General features: G+C 42.2%; 1 protein-coding gene across 3 annotated transcripts in view; it reads left to right on the forward strand.

Annotated features, from left to right (window-relative positions):
- Positions 1-18904, forward strand: part of chd2 (chromodomain helicase DNA binding protein 2) — a 36504-nt gene extending 17600 nt beyond the window's left edge. For all 3 annotated transcript variants that reach the window (XM_047389732.1, XM_047389724.1, XM_047389741.1), the window contains 33 exons: positions 380-556; positions 692-831; positions 915-1140; positions 1217-1317; positions 2805-2846; positions 2950-3128; positions 3212-3336; positions 3415-3631; positions 3703-3792; positions 3876-4066; positions 4151-4339; positions 4441-4603; positions 5335-5487; positions 6063-6134; positions 6810-6959; positions 7619-7767; positions 7856-7952; positions 8039-8131; positions 8212-8385; positions 8549-8718; positions 8803-8844; positions 8921-9060; positions 9460-9598; positions 9699-9849; positions 13459-13581; positions 13673-13795; positions 14193-14333; positions 14496-14612; positions 14698-14876; positions 14972-15071; positions 15151-15337; positions 15435-15681; positions 17220-18904. In XM_047389732.1, coding sequence (XP_047245688.1) covers positions 380-556; positions 692-831; positions 915-1140; positions 1217-1317; positions 2805-2846; positions 2950-3128; positions 3212-3336; positions 3415-3631; positions 3703-3792; positions 3876-4066; positions 4151-4339; positions 4441-4603; positions 5335-5487; positions 6063-6134; positions 6810-6959; positions 7619-7767; positions 7856-7952; positions 8039-8131; positions 8212-8385; positions 8549-8718; positions 8803-8844; positions 8921-9060; positions 9460-9598; positions 9699-9849; positions 13459-13581; positions 13673-13795; positions 14193-14333; positions 14496-14612; positions 14698-14876; positions 14972-15071; positions 15151-15337; positions 15435-15681; positions 17220-17505 — 4873 coding nt within the window. In that variant the 3' untranslated portion in view covers positions 17506-18904. The remainder of the gene's footprint in view (positions 1-379; positions 557-691; positions 832-914; positions 1141-1216; positions 1318-2804; positions 2847-2949; positions 3129-3211; positions 3337-3414; positions 3632-3702; positions 3793-3875; positions 4067-4150; positions 4340-4440; positions 4604-5334; positions 5488-6062; positions 6135-6809; positions 6960-7618; positions 7768-7855; positions 7953-8038; positions 8132-8211; positions 8386-8548; positions 8719-8802; positions 8845-8920; positions 9061-9459; positions 9599-9698; positions 9850-13458; positions 13582-13672; positions 13796-14192; positions 14334-14495; positions 14613-14697; positions 14877-14971; positions 15072-15150; positions 15338-15434; positions 15682-17219) is intronic.
- The last annotated feature ends 561 nt before the right edge of the window (positions 18905-19465 follow it).

Consider the following 19465-nt stretch of genomic DNA (forward strand, 5'->3'; position numbering starts at 1 on the left):
TGGTTTAGATCAAAGCTCATTGATTTGTCAGACGGCCCAGTCCGAGTTCAGACCCAAATCCATTTAAAGATGTGTTGCAAAACTTCAAAAGTTGTTAGTTACACAGTAGACACTCTTTAATCCAGGAAATGATTTTTTTTAAATTGTAAAAACGTTTCTCAACTATGGATCTTTACCTTGCCCATCACAAGTATTAGCTACTTTGTGTTGGTCTAACACATAAAACCCCAGTGAAATACATACGTTTGTGGCTTAACATAAAATAATTAGAAAGTTAAATGGGTGTGAATACTTTTGGGAGGCACTGTAACGGTGACATTGCCTTGCTGTGTGTTTCTTAAGGCTTCTGTTCCTCTGCTTATTTCTTTTTTTTCCACAGACCTCAGGCCAAATCATCAAAAAAGCAGCAGTCTGTAAAAGGACGGAAGTTGCGAAAACAGGAATCATCAGCTGAAGATGATGATGATGATGACGACGACGACGAAGATGACGACGACGATGATGAAGACACTCCAAAGAGACAGACTCGAAGAAGAGGGGCCACAAAAATTAAAAGGTGATTTTTTTATTTTTTTTTCTAAAGACAGGGTTAGATGCTTCATCACAGAAATAAGATCATCATATGATGAAAAAACTAGTTGAAGGACAGAAACAATCACACAACTGGTGTTCTCTTATTTTGTTGTTTTAGCTATAAAGAAGATCAACATGACTTTGAAACGGACTCAGATGACCTGATTGAAATGACTGGAGATGCTGGTGAGGAGCAGCAGGACGACGACAGCGAGACCATCGAAAAGGTTCTCGATTGCAGGACTGGCAGCAAAGGAGGTGATTCCCTTTTCCTTGTTTCACAAGCGAAGCAAAAAGAAGCCTGAGCTCAGTTTTCCAGCTCACTGTTTGGGCTCTTTCAGCCAACGGAGCTTCCACCACTGTGTACGCCATGGAGGAAAACGGGACCCCCTGTGAAGGCTTTGATCCTGAGAAGGATGAAGGAGAGACTCAGTATCTGATCAAGTGGAAGGGCTGGTCATACATCCACAACACATGGGAGAGCATCGACTCTCTAACGCAGCAGAAGGTCAAGGGGCTGAAGAAACTAGACAACTTTAAGAAGAAAAATGACGAGTTGAATGCTTGGTAAGGATGTTCGCCTTCATGTTACCGTGTTGTTCATCTCTCCAGACCGGTCGCTTAAATCTTGACTTGTTTTCAGGTTAAGCAAAGCGTCTCCTGAGGATGTGGAGTTTTATAACTGCCAGCAGGAGCTCACAGCTGACCTGACAAAGCAGTTTCAAATTGTAGAGCGAGTCATCGGTAAGAAGTCAGACGTAACTCCTAAGGATGGGTACTGTTTGGATTTTATTGATACCGGTACTCTGATCAGTACTAGGCTTTCCCACTTCCTACATAGTCTTGAAAAATATGGAATGTGATATAAGTTTTTCTCTTCCAGCTCCAAAAAAGTATGAGAGGAAAGTTCAGGGAAGGGTACCTTTCACATTTGAACCGATACGGTACCGATGTCCGGTACCTCGGAATCGTTATGTTTGTTATGTTGAGCAGTATGTTTATGTGGTAATAAATTTGTTTAATAATAAAATCTCAAAATGTTTCAATTCAACATATTTATTAGTCAATATATACATTTTAATGAATATACACTGCCTGGCCAAAAAAACAAAAAGTCGCCACCTGGATTTAACTAAAGAAATAAGTACGAGCCTCCCATTGGATAATTACTGCATGGGCGCTTATGTTTCAGCTGGCAACAAGTTATTTCACCCCAACTGGTGCAATAAGTTGCTTCTCATTTCTTAAACAACCATGTCGAAAGACACATCCTGTGGTCGTGGAAAAGATGTCCGTCTGTTTCAGAAGGATCAAATCATTAGCATGCATCAAGCAGAGAAAACATCTAAGTTGAGTGCAGAAACTACCGAAATTGGGTTAGGAACTGTCCAACGCATTATTAAAAACTGGAAGGATAGTGGGAACTCATCGTCTTCGAGGAAGAAATGTGGCCGGAAAAAAATCCTGAATGATCGTGATCAGCGATCACTTAAACGTTTGGTGAAATCAAATAGAAGAAAAACAACAGTAGAACTCCGGGCTCTGTTTGATAGTGAAAGTAAGAGCATTTCCACACCACAATGCGAAGGGCCGTAGATCTGAGGCTGCCAAACGTTGTGCACTCTTCAGCCTTGAGAAAAATCGTATGCTTTACCAGATGCTTCCTAGGATTAGAAGTATTCCATATATTATATATTCCAGTATTGCAGCAAGCGTAATCTGCATCGTATTTTGGAAAGTAGAGCCATACTTTTGAGCGCTTTCCATCAGCCATGCTGTGTTGACGGTACCAGCGGCTACTGATGTCATTACGCTCTTGTGAGTGCGATGCTGTGTTCATGTCTGACATGGAAAAATGGCCACTCTTCCACTCCCTCATTGTCACATAGATGCGTTTAGGTACCGAAACATGGTACGTTTAATTTTACATGAATCGGTACTCTGTAGTACCGATGGAATTCGGTCACACTGAATTCAGTCCCCATCCCTAGGAAAGTTAGAAGGAAACGTAACTAATCTGCCATACCCACAGTACCTCTGGTGTTGTTTACTTTTTATTGAATTATATTTGGTGTTTCTCTCAGTTTGCCTATGAAGAGGACAAAATCTTTTGATTCACAACAGTTTGTTCTGCAAAATGTGTTTTTCCTGCTGTTCCAAATATTTCTTGCTTTTGTTTAAATATATAAATACAATATCTATCAAAATGTTATTTTTTTCCTTACCAACAGCAACAAAATCAGGAAAGACACCGGGATCCTCTGATTTTCCCTGTAAGTACCTTCACTTATTTTGACTTTTACAAAATTAACTTAAGAAAGATGTGAGCGATGTGAGCGTACTCACTTTTGATTATTCCCCGGTCTTCTCACACAGCCCACAGTCATAAGACCCCATCCTCGAATGAACCAGAGTATCTATGCAAGTGGATGGGTCTGCCGTACTCTGAGTGTAGCTGGGAGGACGGTGCCTTGGTCAGGAAGAAGTTTCAGCACTGCATCGACGGCTTCATGAGCCGAAACTCCAGTAAAAGCATCCCCTCTAAGGACTGCAAGGTAGGAGTTCACCTATAACTAAGAAAACATGGGTTCCTCTTGGAGTTAAAATATTGAGTGTTTTTATTTTTTTATCACCCCAGGTATTAAAGCAAAGGCCAAGGTTCGTCGCCTTAAAGAAACAGCCTCCATATATCGGTGACGAGAACCTCCAGCTCAGAGATTACCAGCTGGATGGGTTGAACTGGCTCGCTCACTCCTGGTGCAGGTAATTTGCCAACTAATACAATGGTTTGTTTTAATAACGAGTTTTAATACTAGTAAAGAATGCACTTTCCTCTTGTAGGTGCAACAGTGTAATCCTGGCTGATGAGATGGGCCTGGGGAAGACCATCCAGACCATCTCCTTCCTTTCGTACTTGTTCCACCAGCATCAGCTCTATGGGCCCTTTTTAGTAGTGGTGCCTCTGTCCACGCTGACCTCTTGGCAGAGAGAGTTTGACACCTGGGCTCCGGACATGAACGTGGTCGTCTACTTGGGCGACGTCATGAGCAGGAAAACGGTACGTTGAATTTGGCTCCGACTGTGCTTATTCTTAAAGATCTTGTGGCTCACATGCTGATTTGTGTTTAGATCCGTGACTACGAGTGGGTGAACCATCAAACCAAAAGAATCCGTTTTAATGCTCTGTTAACCACTTACGAGATTCTGCTTAAAGACAAGGTTGGAACATTTGTTAGCAGGTTTCTGTTCTGGTTGTATAATGTTGAAAGAGATCCTTAAAACGTGACGATGTTTGACTCCAGGGCGTCCTCGGGAATATCAACTGGGCCTTTTTGGGCGTGGATGAAGCTCACAGGCTGAAAAACGATGACTCTCTCCTCTACAAATCTTTAATGGAGTTCAGATCTAACCACAGGCTCCTCATCACCGGCACTCCGCTGCAGAACTCCCTCAAAGAGCTCTGGTCTCTTCTCCACTTCCTCATGCCCGACAAGTATGTCCTGCTTCACACGTCTTTAAATAAACGGAGCCGAATCTGACAGGAGTGAGGTTTGTTTAATATATGTTATTACCTCAGGTTTGATTCCTGGGAGGATTTTGAGGATGAACACGGAAAAGGAAGGGACAATGGTTACCAGAGTCTTCACAAAGTCCTCGAGCCATTCCTGCTCCGAAGAGTCAAGAAAGATGTGGAGAAGTCTCTCCCTGCCAAGGTGGAGCAAATCCTTCGTGTTGACATGTCTGCACAGCAGAAACAGTTCTATAAGTATGATTTTTCCTTTTGTTTTATGGAAAAAAAAAATGCTTAATTGCATCAATAAATTATATAGATTGGCGCATTTCACAAAAGCTGAATTTGCTCTCCAGGTGGATTTTAACAAGAAATTACAAAGCCCTTTCCAAAGGCACCCGCGGCAGCTCCAGTGGCTTCCTAAACATCGTGATGGAGCTTAAAAAGTGCTGCAACCATAGTTTCCTTATCAAGCAGCCTGAGGAGGGAGAGGGTGAAACGCAGCTGGAAAGCCTGCAGGTTTGTCTCATCCTGAACTTTCTTCAGCTCCAAGCATCTCCCCAGGATCCCTCTGCAACAGACGCTAGGCGTTTTTTATTTATAGAAAGGGTGCCTCAGCTGTCAAAAAACGATAGAAAAGTCTGGAATTTTAAGTGTTTTCCAGGTTGAGATGAGTATTGAAAAATAAATGTACTTCCTTTTTTAATACCTGCCTCAACATCTAATTGTTAAATCCATTTTTCCTTCAGGCAGATCTTCCTTAATCAGATCTATACTTTCCTGAATGAATCAGTTCCTTTCTCCTGTCTCCCTTCACACGTTTTAATCCTTCCTTGTCACCTTCCTTCAGTCCTTCTTCGATCCTGTCTAGCTTCATTCTTTCTTTCCTTTAAGCCTTTGTATAGTCCTTCAATCCTTCCTCCATCCAATCTTTTAATTCTTGCTTTTTTCAATCATTTTATCCTTTAGCATTGTTTAACTTCCCTTCAGTTCTTTCTTCTTTTAAACTATTTTGCCTTCAGTCCTTTTTCTCCAAGCCTTCAGTCTGTTCTCCAGTCCTTCTTTCCTTCCTTCAGTCTCCTTGTCCCTGTTTTTATCCCGTTTTTTGGAGATCTGTCAGATTTAAAGTTCAACCTGTGTAGAAATATCACCAGATGATGAACTTTGGAATGGGAAAATGTAGACCTAGAAATTGTTTCTCTATAGAAGAATTATTCTTCTGGTGTTTTTTCCTCTTTTCTTTCTCCCAGGCTTTAGTGAGGGGCAGTGGGAAGCTGGTCCTCCTGGACAAGCTGCTGACCCGGCTCCGCGAAAGAGGCAACAGAGTCCTGATCTTCTCCCAGATGGTCAGGATGTTGGACATATTGGCCGAATATCTCACAAAGAAGCGGTACCCTTTTCAGGTGAGATTTGGACCACCCGTGGTTTCATCTACATTCTACTCATACCAGTATTGAAACAGTTTAGGAGGCTTTTTTCAAGTATTATGAGTGAAACTGTTGTCTGCAGCGTTGTAGTTTGTTGCATGTTTTGTACATCCGCTAACAGCATTCTTTGTCAAGGAAATTCAGCGGGATCTATAAACAGAATATAATGCATTTGAAATGTCTCTGTCACTGATCCTATCCTCTTCAAAGTAAACTTTATTTTAGTGTCTCTGATGAAAGGAAACCAGTTTCTTCCTAAACACTGATCTCAGTTTTTGACTCTTGGTTGTATTCATGTTTACAGTGAAGGGTCCTTTAGAGGTTGCACTCTGCAGATTAGCCTCAGATGAAGCTCGGATGTCAGTGTTGTTGGACACGGGCTCGGTTTATTTATATCGGCAAGTTATTTGCTGCTTGCAGACCGGCAGGAGTTCTGCAAGTCACACGACTTGGATTGTTTTCTCTGATTCGGTCTCCGCGTTACGCTGTTTCGGTCGGTCTGTGCATGGTTAACCAAGAAATATTTAATACGCGAACCTCACTGTTTGCAGCGCCTGGACGGTTCCATAAAGGGAGAAATCCGAAAGCAAGCACTCGACCACTTTAATGCAGAAGGCTCAGAGGTATGCATACTTTTAATTATATATTACTGACACTGATGAAAGTTGCAGTGTCTGCCTTATTATCTGGTCAAGATCTAGGCATTTTATTTGTCTTTGCATTCGCAGGTGGAAAATGCAGTGGCGGGAAAAGTGTTTGCCCCCTTCTTGATTTCTTATTTTTTTGCACGTTTGTCACACTTAGGTGTTTCAGATCATCAAACAAATGTAAATATTAGTCAAAGACAACACAAGTAAATGCAAAAGGCAGTTTTAAATGAAGGTTTTTATTATTAAGGGAGAAAAAAATCCACACCTACATGGCCCTGTGAGGGCCATTTTCTCTAGCCACACCTATTCTCAATCAAGAAATCACTTAAACAGGACCTGCCTGCAAAAGTGAAGTAGACTAAAAGATCCACAAAAGCTAGACATCGTGCCAAAAACCGTTTAAAAACACTATTTAAAAAATTGCGTTTTGCTGTATTTGACTAATATTTACATTTGTTTGATGACCTGAAACACTTCAGTGTGACCAACGTGCAAAAATAAAAGAAGGGGGGAGGGGGCAAACACTTTTTCACACCACTGTATATTTAATACAGAGGTTTAATGAGTCTAATAATACCTGGAGTAGAGTCTGATCCTGAATATTTGATCCCGCTGATGTGTCTGCGTTGTGCTGCCTTTGTTATGCAGGACTTCTGCTTCCTGTTATCCACCAGAGCTGGAGGTCTAGGTATTAATTTGGCCTCGGCAGACACTGTCGTCATATTCGACTCAGATTGGAACCCTCAGAACGACCTGCAGGCCCAGGCCAGAGCCCACAGGATCGGACAGAAGAAGCAGGTAATTTATGGCTTTATTACAGGGTATCCGGGAGATATTAAAGTCATAAATTCATCCAGACTTCCCATCATAGGTCTTAAATTGTATTATATTTTTGTACATGCATTGCTTTTTCTATTGACTATTTTTCGTCTTTTTTACTGTCTCCATTTAAATTTTTTCAAAACAATTTTCAACACATCTGACGTGCTGTAGTTTTGAATCCAGGGGAAAATAAAGAAATTACAAGATAATCCCCACATATGCGTTAAAGCACATTGCCCCTAACCTTTTACTTGATTTTTTTTATTTTTATTCCTAGTCTGTAAATGGTGAAAGTTCCTCATTTTTATGCATGTAATAAATAGAGGAATTTGACCTTCTAAATACAGGCAAATAAAGGCAATCATGGGAAAATCGTACATTTCTGATCTTTGGACAGTCTGTCTATGCATCTCTGGTTCTGCTGCAGGGCAGAAAACAGTCCTGTCAGGAGGAATGTATTGCCCAATAGTCAGACTTTCAAGTCAGATTTCAATAGTTAGCTAAAACCTGTGGTAGAAACCATCATGATGCTTCATGTAGAGGCGCCTGTTTAAAGTTAAGATAACTTGAATGCCAGAGCCTGTAAATGAAGTTTCTAAAGTTGCTTTATTATAACGTCTGCTGTTTCCTCACAGGTGAATATATATCGGCTCGTCACTAAAGGAACCGTGGAGGAGGACATCATCGAGAGGGCAAAGAAGAAGATGGTTTTGGACCATCTGGTCATCCAGAGAATGGACACCACAGGTCGAACGGTTCTGGACAACAACTCAGGAAATTCAAAGTGAGACTTTAAAAATGTCGTGCTTTCCGCTAATCGGCTCAGTTTAAAATTGTTTTATTGTAACATTTTCATCCTGGTTTTTTAACAGTTCGAACCCTTTCAATAAAGAAGAACTGACAGCTATTCTCAAATTTGGCGCTGAAGATCTATTCAAAGAGGCAGAGGGAGAGGAGTCCGAACCGCAGGTAGGACAATAAGTGGACACTATGAATTGCACTGGAATTTATTATAATGTTCTAGACTGTAAAACTGATTTTCTCCTTTTCTGCAGGAGATGGATATCGATGAGATCTTGAGGCTGGCAGAAACGAGAGAAACCGATCAAGGTTCCAGCGCTACAGATGAGCTTCTATCACAGTTTAAGGTGCCTACAGTGGCTGTTTTTTCTTTTTCCAGTTACACAAAGCAAACATGTGTTGCTTAAACTCAGTTCCTTCCTTTCAGGTCGCCAACTTCTCCAGCATGGAAGAGACCACTCAGGAGTTTGAGGAGAAGCCCATGCGGGAATGGGACGACATCATTCCTGAGGAGCAGCGGCGTAAAATTGAGGAGGAGGAAAAGCAGCGGGAGATGGAAGACATCTTCATGCTGCCCAGAAGCAGGAGCTCCAACAAGAGGGTATGATTATGGTGCAATCAATTCTTTTGATGGGGTCCTTTGTTCTTATGTTTTAACAAATCAGAACAATTATGCAAAATAACAAATATCTCCTGCAGCCATTGAGTTTGGATCTAAGACACTTGGACCCATAAAAGCGCTACTGGTTCTTTGTTTTTTTCAGGCTCAGGCCAATGACAGCGACAGCGATGTGGGCTCGAAGCTGAAGCAGCGTTCCTCTGGCTCAGACAGTGAGACAGACGATAGCGACGACGACAAGAAGCCAAAGAAAAGAGGCAGACCCCGAGCTCGCAAAAACAATGTGGAGGGTTTTACCGATGCAGAAATCCGCAGGTGAATTATATATCTGTGTCTTAAATGAGATTCAGATGCAGTTAACAGCTTGATAAAAAAATATGTTAATGGTCCTTTTGACAGGTTCATTAAGGCATACAAGAAGTTTGGATCCCCTCTGGAAAGGTACGTTTAATGAGACAAATCATTCAGCTTAATCTTAAGCAGCTTAAGGTCTGACGAACGTGCTTCCTGTGTCCAGGTTGGAAGCAATCGCCCGAGACTCGGAGCTGGTGGACAAATCCATCGCAGACCTGAAGAGGCTAGGCGAACTGATTCACTCCAGCTGTGTGACAGCGGTGCAGGAGCATGAGGAACAGCTCAAAGACAACCCCGTTGAAGGTTTGTAGATTGTTTTTTTTTTTTATATATATAAAACTTGACTTTAGGGGGGCACCGATCGGCCGGCCCAAGTTTTCTTAATTTTGGGAGATTGGGGATCGGCGAATTATTACATGTGAAACCGATCTTATCCACCAATGTTATCTACTTGTCTAACCCTTATGTGCAGGATTTATTTCTTTTTTAAATGTGAAAAATAAAAAGACTAAACGAACTGCAATGCTCTAAACTCTTAATTTATAATTTATATTTACGATCTCTACCATGCAGTCAAAACAAGTTTGTATTGTTTCACGAGTATTGTACAACCAGAAAACTGCAACCGATGCACCCTTAATTGATTTTCCTGTTTCTGTTTTCTGGCCAAAAGAAACTAAATTACATTTGTTTTTATTCTAGCCAAAGGTCCTGGGAAACGCAGAGGAATCAACATTAAGATTTCAGGAGTTCAGGTCAACGCCAAGTCAATCATCCAGCATGAGGAGGAGTTTGAGCCACTTCACAAAGCCGTCCCCTCCAACCCTGCCGAGAGGGACAAGTAAGAAACTGAAAATCTCAATATTTTCTGTCTCATTTGAGATGTTCAGAGGAGTTTATCTCTATTGCTCAGTTTAAAGTAAAACAGTCCCTTCCTTTAGGTTCAAGCTTACATGCAGGGTGAAAGTTGCACACTTTGATGTGGAGTGGGATCTGCAGGATGACACTCAGCTCCTACTTGGCATCTACGAGCATGGCTTTGGCAACTGGGATCAATTAAAAACAGATCCTGACCTCCAACTGGCTGAGAAGGTAAGTTTATTCACCTTCCACCGATATGAAGGTATAGCGTTTTATCCAAGGATAAATTAGCTTCTTAATATTTAAAAACTAATAGTGTTTTAAAGTCTGGATTTAATTGGATCATTTTCCTGGCTCCTAATACATGCAGTTTTACATTGATTTAGGCTGAATGGACTTGCCTTATCTTTGACTTGCCATTTCACATGTTGATTTTGAAAAGTCATTCATTATTATTATTATTAGGGCTGCAACTAAAGATTACTTTAATAATCAATTAACATGTCAATTATTTTTTTCAGTTGATCAATTAATAATTGGACAACAAAAGGTGCTTAATAGGAGATTTTTGACAGAATTTAAACCAGGTGAAGCGAAAGCTATGCAGATTTAGTTCTGGACAGAGCATATTTACAGACAAAGAAAGATTTTCATCTTAAATGTAAAATGTTTATATTTATTTGTACAACTTTGGTCTTATTACTGCTCTGAGTGGCATGTTTTAGAGTCTGTATACTCCAGTTAACGATTATTCAATTACTAAATTAGTTGACGATTAATCCGATTAATTGTTTCAGCCCTAATTAATATTTTGGGTTTTCACTTACTGACTGAACCCGGTGGTGGACACCGGCAGTAAGGGATGCTGTTAAGCTGAAGAAGGAGTCCTATCGGCTGTGGTTGGCTTGTGGGACTCCTGAGGCGGCTGACGGGTACCGTGAGGCCAAGCGTGCTGCGGCCCGGGCTGTGGCAGAGGCAAAAACTCGGGCCTGGGAAGAGTTCGGTGAGGCCATGGAGAAGGACTACCGGTTGGCCTCGAAGCGATTCTGGCAAACCGTCCGACGCCTCAGGAGGGGGAAGCAGTGCTCTGCCAACACTGTTTATAGTGGGGGCGGGAGACTGCTGACCTCGACTGAGGACATTATCGGGCGGTGGAAGGAGTACTTCGAGGATCTCCTCAATCCTGCCATCACGCATTCCGTGGTGGAAACAGAGGCTGGGGACTCGGGGTCGGACTCTTTCATCACCCAGGCTGAAGTCACCGAGGTGGTTAAAAAGCTCCGCGGTGGCAAGGCTTCGGGGGTGGATGAGATCCGCCCTGAGTACCTCAAGTCTCTGGATGTTGTAGGGCTGTCATGGTTGACACGCCTCTTCAACATTGCGTGGCGGTCGGGGGCAGTGCCTCTGGACTGGCAGACTGGGGTGGTGGTCCCCCTTTATAAGAAGGGGGACCGGAGGATGTGTTCCAACTACAGGGGGATCACACTCCTCAGCCTCCCTGGTAAGGCCTACGCCAGGGTATTGGAGAGGAGAGTCCGACCGATAGTCGAACCTCGGCTTCAGGAGGAACAGTGTGGTTTTCGTCCCAGCCGTGGAACACTGGACCAGCTCTATACCCTCTACAGGGTGCTCGAGGGTTCATGGGAGTTTGCCCAACCGGTTCACATGTGTTTTGTGGACCTGGAGAAGGCATTCGACTGTGTCCCTCGTGATGCCCTGTGGGGGGTGCTCCAGGAGTATGGAATCGGGGGCCCTTTATTAGGGGCCATCAGGTCCCTGTACGAGCGGAGCAGGAGTTTGGTCCGCATTGCCGGCACTAAGTCGGACCTGTTCCCAGTGCATGTTGGACTCCGGCAGGGCTGCCCTTTGTCGCCGGTCCTGTTCATAACTTTTATGGACAGGATTTCTAGACGCAGCCAAGGGCCGGAGGGGGTCTGGTTTGGGGACCAGTGGATTTCGTCTCTTCTTTTTGCGGATGACGTGGTCCTGCTGGCCCCCTCTAGCCAAGACCTACAGCATGCGCTGTGGCGGTTCGCAGCCGAGTGTGAAGCGGCTGGGATGAGGATCAGCTCCTCCAAGTCCGAGGCCATGGTACTCGACCGGAAAAGGGTGGCTTGTCCTCTTCAGGTTGGAGGGGAGTTCCTGCCTCAAGTGGAGGAGTTTAAGTATCTCGGGGTCTTGTTCACGAGTGAGGGAAGAATGGAGCGGGAGATCGACAGACGGATCGGTGCAGCTGCCACAGTAATGGGGGCGCTGTGCCGGTCCATTGTGGTGAAGAGAGAGCTGAGCCGAAAAGCAAAGCTCTCAATTTACTGGTCGGTCTACGTTCCTACCCTCACCTATGGCCATGAACTTTGGGTCATGACCGAAAGAACGAGATCACGGATACAAGCGGCTGAAATGAGCTTCCTCCGTAGGGTGGCCGGGCACTCCCTTAGAGATAGGGTGAGGAGCTCGGCCATCCGGGAGGGGCTCGGAGTAGAGCCGCTGCTCCTCCACATCGAGAGGAGCCAGTTGAGGTGGCTCGGGCATCTATACCGGATGCCTCCTGGACGCCTTCCTCGGGAGGTGTTCCAGGCACGTCCCACCGGGAGGAGGCCCAGGGGACGGCCCAGGACACGCTGGAGGGACTATGTCTCTCGGCTGGCCTGGGAACGCCTTGGGCTCCCCCTGGAGGAACTGGAGGAGGTGTCTGGAGAGAGGGACGTCTGGGCGTCTCTGCTGAGTCTGCTGCCCCCGCGACCCGGTCCTGGATAAGCGGAAGACGACGAACGAACGAACTTACTGACTGAATGCACTGTTACTCAAAAATAGAAAAGGGCCATTTTTACTACCTATTTGTTTCTTTAGACAACTTTAAATGAATTCTTGTTCTTAAACTGGGTCTATATGCCAAACAAAACTACTATTTTTTTTTTTTAACAAAATCTCCATTTGTTCTTTAATAAATAATTTCTTGTTGGACAAGTTGTAGATTCTAGAGAGTTGACCTTAGTTGGTCCAGATGCTTTAAAAGCAGTGGGCCAAACACCACACTCTGAAAATCGGCAGTTTTTCTTCATTATTTCTGGAACTCAACAGATAAAAAAGACTTGACTGCTTTTCAAGCTCACTGTAGGTTTAGTCGTGAAGTAAGTTAGTGCTTTGCACTGAAATGTCAAATGCATTGAAAAATCTAGATATTTGAAAAATGTTTTGGTAAAAATGAAGTTTCACGAAGCAAACAGAAGACTGTAAGAAAGCTTTTCAGATGTTTGGACCTAGGCATGGACCAACATGAGTCTCACCGCATCATAACTTTGAGTGAAAATACCAAAGTTTCATGGTACTAAATTATAACGATGTATATCACAATCTAAATGCTTTTATTTAAAACGGCAAAGCAACAATTATTCCTTCTTGGTTGAAATAATAGAACATTAATTCAGGGTGTTTGTGGGGTTGTAAATGTTAATAAATTAAATTAGCAAAAAGTAAGGCTATTAAAATGTAATAAACGTCATCTGACGAGGTATTCGTTTTTTTTAACAGCTACTTGACTCAGCTTTTATATTTGCGAGTAGGACCTGAGTGATGCCGTCAATCAGTGTAAAACTATTCGCGCCTCAGTCTATGCTTTAGCCATAGACTTTATTATGCTCTGACTGGATAGCTAAAACGTCACGGGGAAATATACGTTTTCGAACATCTGGTTAGATTATGCCTGCACTCCGCTGCTTAACAGAGCACGTAACCTCCTGCTGCAATTTAAAACTGTTACAGTATCAAATGAACCTTTTAGTCAACTCCTCTATTACAAATACTGGAAGAGGAGACGAACTGTACGATGCTTCTCCACAGATTCTTCCAGACGACCCAAACAAGAAGCCACAGGGCAAGCAGTTGCAGGCGAGAGCGGAGTATCTGCTCAAGCTGCTTAAAAAAGAGCAAGACAACGCATTTCTGTCTAAAACCGGAGATGAGGTATGCTGCTGTTCATCAGCTAGCAGTTTGTCCTGAATGTGATTTGCACTTGAATTTACAACACTTTGCTTTTCTGGTCTAATCTTCCAAGGTTAAAGTGAAGAAGAGGAAGCCCCGAGCGAAGAAGGAAACCAAGGTTCTCAAAGATGAACAGGGCAACGAGATCTCATCCCCCCGGCTGTCTGACAACCCATCAGAAGAAGGAGAGGTTAAGGTCAGTCGTAAAGTCAGGTCCTCAGAGTCTCCCTTAAGAGCAAATTTTAGTTTCCTTATGTTTAAATCCATTTTCTTTTGGGTTCAAATATGATCATTTCTTCACACTACATTTTTTTAGGATTTAACATGTTTTGTTACTGATTTTATTAAGTTATTGAATTATTTTGTTTCTTATTATGTATCCTGAATTTCAGTCATTTGTCTTTTATCTGTGCAATGACAATAAATCGTCGTTATATCCAAATTACTCAGTGATCATTGATATTCCTATAATGCATTTTACGCCTTTCTATCTGAATCGGCATAGAAAGGAGAACCATTCAGTATAATTTCTGCATAAACACCTTGGCCTTCCACTCATGGTTATCCTTGCTGCTTTGTTTGGTTTCGAGCAGGAAGAGGGAGCGGAGAAGTCACCTGTGAAGAAGAGACAAAAGAAAAAGGATAACAAGGAGAACAAAGAAAAACAGGGAACACCTAAAAAAGAGAAAGACGGAGACAAGGAGAAGAAGCCTGCCAAGCCCAGAAAGGACAAGGTATCTCAGAACTTTACCTGGAAAATGTAACACATTTCCATTAATATGGATTATTACTGCTTTGTACTTAAATGTACTTATGTAGATCATTTATTTCTTATTTATATTGATAAATAGCAGGTCAGGGTAATCCTCTGCTATCTTGTATTTTTTGTCCATCAGGCTAAAGGAGCCAAAGGAAAGAAGACTCAAGGTCCAGTTCACATCACAGCCGGTTCTGAGCCCGTTCCCATCGAAGGAAAGGAAGATGACGAGCTCGACCAGGAAACCTTCAGCATTGTGAGTAGAGCAACGATTCTCTGAGATGAACTTGTTTTTCTCCTATGCCACCATCTGAGCATTAATTAAAAATGTTCTTGTGCAGTGTAAGGAGCGCATGAGGCCGGTAAAAAAGGCCCTGAAGCAGCTGGACAAACCCGATGAAGGTCTGTCCGACCAGGAGCAGCTCCAGCATACACGCACATGCCTGCTGAAAATCGGAGACCGAATCACAGAGTGCCTTAAAGCATACAGCGACGGCGACCATGTTAAGATATGGCGCAGGTAAATAAAAAGGTTGACCATGTATATTGGTTAAATTAATCATCAGACTCTTCAGCTCAGCTCTTCCAATCATTCTCCTTAATTTTGTTTTTTAGGAATCTCTGGATTTTTGTGTCAAAGTTCACAGAGTTTAGTGCCAGGAAGCTCCACAAACTTTACAAAATGGCTCAGAAGAAACGATCGCATGATGAAGAGGTACGTTAGTTTGGAGTATATTGGAGTGAACATGAGCTGCCATGTGTTATCACCACTAAACACATTGTGACGTTTCCAGAAGGAGCACAAGAAGAAAGAGGACCCCTCAGGGAGGATAAAATCCTTCAGACCAGAACCTTCAGGTTCTAGTAGAGACTCCACAGGTGCTCCGTCCTCCAAACCTGCTCTCCCGAGTCAGTCAGGACCCCATGGACACCACAGGGAACCGTATAATGCTGCTAACAAACGACAGTTTAGCAACAGTGGTGCGTGTGGACTGGTAGCCTTAGTTTAAAGCTCAGACCAGGCTTTTTAAACTGTGAAACAACCAAAGTCATCACGGTTGAACTGTTTTTATCACAGATCGAGGAGACTGGCCGAGGGACCGCAAATATGGCTACCAAGGAAACAGCAGCCAGCCTTGGCAGGGAGACCGCCACCATCCCTACGACCCTCATCGCTATAAGGATCACTACGGAGATCGACGTCTGCACGGAGACACGTATCGAAGCTCAGGAAGTTACCGCAACAACACCTCTCCTCGGAAAAGGCCGTATGAGCAGTACGGCAATGACAGGGACCACAGAGGACATCGGCCCTATTATGACAGGTGAGATGAGACCTTTTGATCTCTGTTTTACTTCATGATCCTAATATGGAGGGAAAAATGTGACACCCGTCCAGGTTGGCATTTCATGAAGGGGCGGCATGAACACTTAACTTTTTCTTTTTTGTTTTTAAGCATCTGGATTTCCTTTTCTGCGCTAAACCTAGATCCTCTAAAGCATAAATTAAGAGTTATGAAACATATTTTCTTTTTGGGAAATTAAAAGCATTTTTTTGTTTGTTTGTTTTTTTCTTGGAAAGATTGACTCAAGCACGAAAACAACAATGTAGGCGCAGTTCACACCTGAACCGAAATATTTTATACTGATCAGATTTTCTTTAAACACTTTTTTGCTTTCTGAAATTCATAAGGTGTTACAATAACTAGATATATACGAAGAATCAGTGACTCATGCAGGGCATCATTTATTCGAGAACCACCTCTGCATCTATATGAGGGAAGGAGGGATAAGGAAATGTGAGATGTTTTACGACAGGTCGGGAAAAACTAATGGGAAGACATTTTACTGGTTTAAACAACACTAAGGATTATTTTTCATTAGATTCGAAAGATGTCAATATTTAGTATGGGGGGTGCATTATAAATGCTCTAGCTCATCAACATTCGTCAATATTTACAGTTTCAGCTTTATTTTGCTGTCTTACAGCTAGCGGTGCACTGATCGATCGGCCGATCATCCTCCCTAATTTTGAGTGATCGGCTGATACTTACATGTGAAACCGATCTTATTCACCGATCTCATCTAATTTCTGTTAGTTTTTAAAATCTGAAAAATGAAAGACTAAAGGAACTTCAATGCTCTAAGATTTTCATTTATATTTGAAAGCATCACCTCATGTGTATGACCTTATAACACCCGTCAGTTATAAAAAAAAAAAGAAATTCAAATCTGCATTTCAGGCTTTTTAAAGATCGATGATCGGCCAGAAAACAGCAATCAGTTCACCCCTACTTGCAACAAAAACAGGAAAATATGTGAATGAGAGCAACACTTTTGTCAAGAAGCCTCTGAAAAGTTGTCTCGATAGTTTCTTAAAACATTGTAGTAGCTGTGTAACATGCAAAAGTCATCACCTGGAGTTGGTGATGGCCCAGAAATCTGGAGATGACCATGATGATCCAAAAAATATAAAAAGATGATTGTGACACCTGTCACCAGACGTGGCTGTAATAACTGACCGGAGATCTGCAGAGAAAAGAGCAGTTTACTAAACAATTTAAAAGTTATACATGTCAGATGCTTTTAAATTAAAAGGAAAAAAATCCTAGCAGATATTGTAATAGTTATTAATTATTAATATTAACAGAAATAATGTCTTGATATATATCACTGAATGTAATGAATCTGGGTTGCACTTGTTGAATAGAAGTGTTGAAATAACTAACACTCAATGATATTCTAAATCTTTGATACGGACATTGAAAATAGCCCTATTCTACCATTCCTTGGCTATTTTTAAATTCAGCAATCATGTGATCCTTAACCATTTCAAACAGGATTCCTGAATAATCTCTTTCAGGCATCCAGACCCCAAACGAAGACGTCCTGACGAGTTCCATCCCAGCTACCACCAGGGAAGGGACGGCCCTTCTCAGGATTTCAGGAGGATGCCGGACCACAGACCACAAGGTCCGCCTGGGACGGAACATTACAACCGACCATTCCACCCTGACAAACCACCTCCACTGCTGGACCCCCGCTCCCCGCAGGCTCAGAAGTCTCCCCAGGACTCCCGCTCTCCGCTGGAGCGGCACATGGATCCCGGCGTCATGGCGGACCCAAACTGGAACAGCAGGAAAACATAAAGCCTGAGGACCTGTAAAGAACCTTTGTTCCAGGGTCGAAGCCACGTGCTGCTGCTGGTGGACATGTTCAAGGTCTCGGTTTATAAGCTGACTGTTAAAAAGGGAATCAACATGTACTGTCATTACCAGCGAACTTTCTCCCGGTGTCTGTGATTGTAAGATGGAAAGAAACAAACTAAACTGTTTGTCTTTATTTAAATGAACTGCCTCCTCAGTCGATCATGATGAGACTGAGGGAAATGACTATGGAAGCTTAGTCCCAGGGACTACTACAAGGAAAATGTGGATTCATGAACTAATGAATGATCTCAATCCTAAAAGTGCCTGAAAGTGTCGGCCATCCGAAGGGTAAACGTATGGGAATATTCCCAGAGCAACCATGGACACAACTCCCCCCCCTGTTTAGCTTTAAGTATTGCAAAAAGATGTAATCAGAAATTGAATGTGCTAATCATTTGCACCTTGGAAACATGTTGATCATGTAGCTGAAGAGAATCATGGAGTTTTCACCGTGCAGATGGAGAGGATTTCATCTGAGGTTGCTGGAAATTTGATCAAACAAGCCAGCGTCACTCGAGAACATTTGAAATGTTTTTTTTTTATAAATTTCACATTTCTCATGTGAACAATTATGTACTATTTCTGTAATTATGTATCTATTCAAGTCACTGCAACCCCTCTGCTCTGTTCACTTTAACTACTTTCCTCGCCAACATTGAAGCTATCAAAGCAGTATTTATTATGACTTTTTCAGAGGTTCTTAACACTATAAATCCAAACAATCCTTTATTACGCCTTGCAGTATTGTGATGGTTTAGAAATGGTACTTTGCTTCTTTACGTAATTGAAACAAGAAACCCTTTCTTTCCTTATCAGGCGTCATGTTTCTACTCTTAGATGGTTTTGCACTGCCATTGTCATGAAATTAGTTACTGCTCCTGTGCCAAATCTGCTTCCCTCCCACCTTTATTCTGGTCTCTTTAAGCTTCTTTAAGTCATATTTCTGTTTGTAGGATCAGGCTGCAGATTGGTTCATGAACAGTGAGGAAGAATATTGCTGCGCTTGGCTGAATTATAAATTGATTTAAAAACTCGAGATGGTATAACATATTCTGGTAATTCATGTAGATTTCCACTAGAACTGATGATTTTAGAGGGAACTTGTAGAAACCGTAATATAAAATGTTTTTCTTTTTTTGGGGGGGGGGGGCACTTACAGTCAACTTGTTACAGTGAACCGCCAGCTCTTGTTTCTCTTCTACTCCTAACAAACTACAGTTCCTGTATTATATGTTCTGTAAGAAAGTTTAAATAATTTATATTTGTGACAAAACCACTCATGAAAAATGTGTTGTACATATGTTCTGGCATATGTAATAAACTTTGTTACACAACAAAATGTCTCATTATATCCGACTTCCCTTGAATCAGATTGGGACAACGCGGCTTTGACGCTCAAAAGCACGTTTTACTGAATCATCTTCTTGTGTTCTGAGTTGTATAATTTTAAAGATGCTCTAAAAGATCAAAAGGTCAAAGTACATGTACTCTATTTTATTAAACTAGCATCCAGCTTCAGTGTTGATAACAACAGTACATTTTAATTCAGTTGTCTTGACTAAAATGGAATTTATGACAGGAAATGGCAACAAAACCGCTACTCCTATATTTACAGCCAGAGCAGTTAATTACCTTAAATCAGTTGGAACAGTGACAATCAAAGCAGAACAGGGAGGAAAAGAAAATCATAAAAATTACTGTAGCCAATTTTTCATTTTGAGAAGACTGGAGATTTGACAGAAGGTTGCTATAGTTAACAACCTGAATCCACAGAGTCAGAAACGGGTTTTCTTTGTAAAATAAACACAGTAATATCGTGCATCACTTAGTGTGTCAGTATTACCAGAGGGAAGCAATTGTAGATCAAGTTGTTGTCATTGATCTTCACAGTTTTCTTACC

This window comes from Girardinichthys multiradiatus, chromosome 2 (assembly GCF_021462225.1).
Source record: "Girardinichthys multiradiatus isolate DD_20200921_A chromosome 2, DD_fGirMul_XY1, whole genome shotgun sequence".
NCBI lineage: Eukaryota > Metazoa > Chordata > Actinopteri > Cyprinodontiformes > Goodeidae > Girardinichthys > Girardinichthys multiradiatus.